Source organism: Mus caroli, chromosome 11 (genome assembly GCF_900094665.2).
Source record: "Mus caroli chromosome 11, CAROLI_EIJ_v1.1, whole genome shotgun sequence".
NCBI classification, from domain to species: Eukaryota; Metazoa; Chordata; class Mammalia; order Rodentia; family Muridae; genus Mus; species Mus caroli.
Genome location: NC_034580.1, coordinates 99,832,725 through 99,838,768, shown reverse-complemented (window position 1 = coordinate 99,838,768; position 6,044 = coordinate 99,832,725). Strand labels below are relative to the sequence as shown.

Here is a 6,044-nt window from a genome sequence, read left to right as displayed (position 1 = left end):
TTGTAGACCAGGCTGGCCTCGAACTCAGAAATCCGCCTGCCTCTGCCTCCCGAGTGCTGGGATTAAAGGCGTGCGCCACCACGCCCGGCTGTCTTACTATTTTTTTTTTTTTTTGGCAGGCCTCTTTTCATCTTGTAAGTCTGAAACTTTGTATCCATTTAAAAAGTAACCATCGCCTGGTGTGGTGACGCCTTTAATCCCAGCACTTGGGAGGCAGAGGCAGGTGAATTTCTGAGTTCGAGGCCAGCCTGGTCTACAGTGTGAGTTCCAGGACAGCCAGGGCTATTCAGAGAAACCCTGTCTCGAAAAACCAAAAAAAAAAAAGTAACCATCTATTCTCATCTTCTCCCAGCCCAGGATCACCACGGCCCTACTTTCCATAGAACCCTAAAGATGTCACCAAGTGGGGTCATGCAGTGTTTGTCTTCTTGTGACTGGCTTGCCTCCATCAATAGTGTTTTCAAGGACATCCATGTGGTGTGGTACCCAGATTGCTTCTTTCTTAGGGTGGCCACACCATGGCTGTGTTCATTCCCCTGTTGGTGGACAACTGGGTGCTTTGTTCCATGCTCTTGTGAACATGGCTGTAAAATTCCTAAGCCCCAGTTTCTGCCCCCTGGGATGGATATCAAAGGAGACATCATTAGATCATAAGGAAATTCCAGTTTTCTGTCTTTTCTCTTTTCCCTTTTGTCTTTTCCTAAGACAGGGTTTCTCTGTGTATCCTCGGCTGTCCTAGAACTCCCTCTGTAAACCAGGCTGGCCTTGGACTCAGAGATCACCTGCCCCTGCCTCCTGGGTGCTGGGATTAAAGAGCTACATCACCATGGCTGGCCTGAGTCCTAGTTTTCTTTCTATGAGTGCTTTTGAATTTTATATCCCTATCAACAGCCCAAGAGCTCCAGTTTCTCTAAATCCTTGCTATTGCTTATTTTCTGACCTTTTTGTTCAGTTGGGGTTTTTTGTATTTTTGTTTTCATTTTGTTTTGCAGTCATAGCTGCTCTTTAAGTGTGAGGTAAAATTTCATTGTAGTTTTGGTTATTAGGGGGTTTTGAAACAGTGCGTTGATGTGTATCTTATACTGGCCTTGAACTTGCCACCATTGTGCCTCAGCCTCCTGAGCGCTGGCATGGACCACACTTGGCTTTGAAGTTCTCTGAGAACAAGTGATGTCAGCCATCTTTTCGTGTGCTCTTGGGCATTCACAGAGTGTCTGGAAAAACTCTGCAGGACACTGATGTTGGCCAACGCTGGTCCCCCACTGTCTCCATTCCTTGGAGAAATAAATGTCTGTTCAAGCACTTAGTTCTTGTTGGGTTTTAGGCACCTTATATATTCTAGCCATTAATCCCTTTAGCATGTATGATTTGCAGACATTTGAGAATTTGATATAATACTGCTAAGTCTTCTTCAACTCTTGTGTTTTGTTTTATTTCTTTCAGGCCAGCACCAAAGTAGAAGTAGACATGGAGAAGGCAGAGAGCCTGCAGGTGACCAGAGGGGACTTCCTTGCTTCCCTGGAGAACGATATCAAACCAGTGAGTATGTGTGCTGAGTGAGGTGTGGCCCCACAGAGCGAACGATGCCTGTGTTATCAAGGAGGGGAAGCACCGGTCAGTAGTTAGGTCGGTCGGTCGGCCTCCTGATGTATGGGCTGTCCTCTGTAGTTTCCTAACATGAGAGAATCTCACTGTAGACACATCAGCAGAAGTTGGCTAGTTGACCAATATTTACCCAAACACTTCATGTGGTAGAAAGCTTACTATCAATTTTGAGACTTTCTGAGTTTTGTTTTTCTAGGTTTTGCTTGCTTGCTTTCTTCTTCCCGTCCTTTCCTTTCCCTTCCTTTCCCTTCCTTTCCTTTCCCTTTCCCTTCCCTTTCCTTTCCTTTCCCTTTCCTTTCCCTTCCCTTTCCTTTCCCTTTCCTTTCACTTCCCTTTTCTTTCCCTTTCCTTTCCCTTTCCTTTCCTCTTCCTTCCTTCCTTCCTTCCTTCCTTCCTTCCTTCCTTCCTTCCTTCCTTCCCAAGACAGTGTTTCTTGGTGCAGACCAGGCTGTCCTCTAGCTCAGATCAGCCTGCCTCTGCCTCCACAAAGCAAAGCTATTCCCCTGGGCTGCCTGAGCTCCCTCCCACTGAGCTGTAGCTCCACCCTCAGCTTGCTTCTTCTCCACAGGCTTCATAGAGTTACATCTGATTTTATTGCCACTTTTCATCCAAGTCTTTGGGGAATGAGAGTTTTTTATTTCTTGGTCAGTCATCACTTAATTCAAAATGTCTTTGAAGAGACCATAACAAGGAATGGGCTGTGTGACCCAAACAACACAGTGACAGAGACACCAAGAGATGCGATAGTTTAGTTTCAATCCCATTGACCAAAATGCTTCAAAGTGTCCTTTACCTCAATAGGCATTCGGCACAAACCAAGAGGATTATGCAAGTTACATTATGAATGGGATCATCAAGTGGGGTGACCCCGTGACCCGAGTTCTAGATGACGGAGAGCTGCTGGTCCAGCAAACGAAAAACAGTGACCGGACACCACTCGTTAGTGTCCTCCTAGAAGGTAAGGGGAAGGAAGGAGGTGACGGCCCGAAAGGTTTGCACCATACATAACAGGAAGCATTCATTTTTAAAAGCTCTCTAGCATGCTTCAGAATGGTAAATGCTTTTCTGTTCTAAACTTTGTTTGTGATCTACAAATCCTAGCCTATGCATCTATATTAGGACAGATTAAAATTAGGGGGGTAGAATGTATCTGACAAGTAACAGCAACCAGATTTCTTACAGGAATATATTTCTCTAGTACTTAATAATGTATTGATACTACACAGCTCAGTGCAAGAACTATTGATGTAGACGCAGAGCATCCAAGCATCAATCCAGTCCTAGAAAAGACTTGTAAAGAAATCCTGCCGGGCAGAGGTGGCACATGCCCTCAATCAGGCAGATCTCTGAGTTTGAGGCCAGCCTGGTCTACGCAGTGAATTCCGGGACAGCCAGGACTATACAGAGAAACCCTGTCTTGAAAAACAAACAAACAAACAAAAATTCCTAATTTTCGCATGCACACATAAAGTTGTGTGTGGGTGGTGCCAGTCATTGTGCCCAGGCGTGGTCAGAGCGAACTACAGGTGATGCTCCATTCAGGCCTTGCAGGGCCAGTTCAGATTTTATCAGGTAGACAAGGGAAGGGCATTCCATTCACACCCAGTTAACTTAATGTTAGTATGACAGCAGAGAAGTTCAGGGAAACCAGATGACAGGGGAGCCCAGCTCCCTTAAGGTCTAGAGGTGATGCCTTCTAAGAAAAGCATGTTAAAGGGCTGGAGAGATAGCTCAGCAGTTAAGAGCGCTGACTGCTCTTCCAAAGGTCCTGAGTTCAAATCCCAGCAACCACATGGTGGCTCACACCCATCCATAATTAGATCCCATGCCTTCTTCTTCTGGGGTGTCTGAAGACAGCTACAGTGTACTTACATAAATAAGTAAATAAATCTTTAAAAATAGAAAGAGAAGCATGTGAAGCCAAGAGCCAGAGGAGGAGTAGAAGCTGGCCAGGCCAGAAGAATCGAGAAAGATACTCTATGCAGAGAGAGCAGCATGCAAGCAGCCCCTTGGCAGGAAAGACCTACAAGCAGAGAGATGGGTGAAACCAGGGTTGAAGTCGATGGGAGGGACCGGTGAGATGGCTTAGAGGGTAACGGTGCTGGCCCATCTAATCCTCATGTCAGGCCTGGGAGTGCATGTGCTGTTTGTTTTGGGTTTTGGTTGTTGTTGTTGTTGTTGTTGTTGTTATCATTAGTTTTTCTACATGGCTGTCCTAGAACTCACTCTGTAGACCAGGCCGGCCTCGATTTCCCCTGCCTCTGCCTCTCAAGTGCTGGATTAAAAGTTCGTGCCACCACGCCCAGCATTAGATATTGTTTTTATTCCTGTGCTGTACACAGAGAACCAGAAGCTTAGAAATACTGGTTAGACTAAACATTGGCAGAGGGCCAAAGAGGTGGCTCAGTAGTTAAGAGCACTTTCTGTTTTTTGCAGACAACCTGAGTTAAGTTCCCAGCCCTGTTTGAGGCAGCTCACCTCAGCCAGTAACTCCAGCCCCAGGAGACCTGACACCCTCTTCTGGCCTTTTCTGACACACTCCACACACACAGATGCACACAGATTTTTACAAGAAAATAAATCTCTTAAAAATAAAAAGCTAAATATGAGTAAAGGCATCAAACATGACTCCCAGCCCGGTGAATGGGGCTGTTTATCAGAGATCACTGACAGAGAAGCAGAAATTAGGAAGAAAGATCACAAACTCACTTTTGAGCAGTTAAATTGCAAGTTCCTGTAGGATAATGAGATTAGAAATGGCTACCAGCGTGTTTGATTTGCAGGTCTGAAGCTCCCAGAAGCCAGCTGGCTGCCCCAGATCAGGATCTGCCCCAGCAGTTCCAGGAGTAGAAGCAGTCCTTTAGAGAAAGGATGTGGCTGAGATACAGACAGAGCCTGGAACTTTTATCTGAAACTCGTTAACAGTTCAGGACTAAATAGAGCAGGAAAAAAGACAAGGGCGCCTAAGCAGGAATAACGGAGGGAGGAGGAGGGAGAGAGCAGCTGTCGACAGAGGAGCTCCATCAAATGCCCCAGAAAAATACCCGCGTGGAGTTTGGGGACCTCAATTGGGAGCCTGACCAGTGTGGGCAGAAGTGCTACAGTTGGATAAGTGTAGGTGACAGGCGAGGTCCAGCAGCCCGGGAGCTATCACTTAAAAGAGAGGAACTGTCACTAACTAATGACTAAATACACGGGGTGGGTGTTGTCTAAGTGCAGGTGACTTTATGGCTTTGATTGCCTCTGTAAAAAAATGTATGAGTCTTCAGCACCATAGCCTTATGACACCTTTGCTCAAATAGAGCAGTTTGTCCCTGCACCCAAAGTCATCTCCAAAAACTAACAAAAAACAAAAACAAAAACAAAACATATTTTTTGTTACCAAAGAGGAAAAATCCAGATCTGTTAGAATTAGTGACGCACGTCCTGATATGCATTTATATACATTTTCTTTCTTTTCAGAAGCAACGTCCTTGTGTTAAGGTTGGGAGATTACGGCATGTGAGAAAGCATGGAGGCATGCCATGCGTTTCACCATACTTTTGAGAAATGCCAATCAGTTCATTATGTTTAGTTGCTAATAAATAAAAGGAAACATGTCTGCCGCGAAACGGTCAGGAAATGTTAATGAGCAACTAGTTGAGACCTCAGTACCTTGTGGATAAAAGTTTAAACTTGTTTGATTCCCTGCTCTCAGGTTGGCTCTCTTCCTCTGCCTGTCTTCTTATGCAGGCCCTCCTCACAGCGGGAAGACGGCCCTCGCTGCAAAGATTGCCGAGGAATCCAACTTCCCCTTCATCAAGATCTGCTCGCCTGATAAGATGATTGGCTTCTCTGAGACAGCCAAGTGTCAGGCCATGAAGAAGGTATCAAAATTTTGATGTTATTTTAGTTTCTAGTCTAGATGAGTGTGTGTACCTGCATACACATGGGTACAAAGCTGTGGCACAGAACTAATTATCACCAGGACCTGAGAGTAGGTGGTGACTATTTCAGGTTCTAAGACTTCGTTAATGCATTTTTGTTGAGAATTTCTTTGCCTTTCAAATGTCACTGTCTTAGTACATGTGAACATTAATTTTCACTCTTTTTGGTGTTGTCTTTCAAGGCAGGGTTTCTCCGTGAACCCCTGGCTGTCCTGGAACTCTCTGTCGACCAGGCTGGCCTCAAATTGACAGAGATCTGTCTACTTCGGCCTCCCGAGTGAGTGCTGGGATTAAAGGTGTGGCCACCACTGCCTGGCTCAATTTTCACTTCTTGTCAGTATTGGTTTGACTATCTTAAAGAAAGATCACTTGAGAAGGTCATTTAGAACAGAACAAATTCTGTTTTGTCTCTTTAGTTCTTTTTTTTTTTTTTTTTTTTTTTAAAGATTTATTTATTTATTATATGTGAGTACACTGTAGCTGTCTTCAGACACTCCAGAAGAGGGCGCCAGA

At 45.0% G+C, this 6,044-nt stretch overlaps 1 protein-coding gene across 1 annotated transcript in view; it reads left to right on the top strand.

The window, feature by feature from the left end:
• Positions 1 to 6,044, top strand: part of Nsf (N-ethylmaleimide sensitive factor, vesicle fusing ATPase) — a 134,217-nt gene that overhangs the window by 91,487 nt on the left and 36,686 nt on the right. The window contains exons 13-15 of the mRNA XM_021176539.1: positions 1,444 to 1,539; positions 2,407 to 2,563; positions 5,338 to 5,471. Of these exons, the coding sequence (XP_021032198.1) occupies positions 1,444 to 1,539; positions 2,407 to 2,563; positions 5,338 to 5,471 (387 nt within the window). The remainder of the gene's footprint in view (positions 1 to 1,443; positions 1,540 to 2,406; positions 2,564 to 5,337; positions 5,472 to 6,044) is intronic.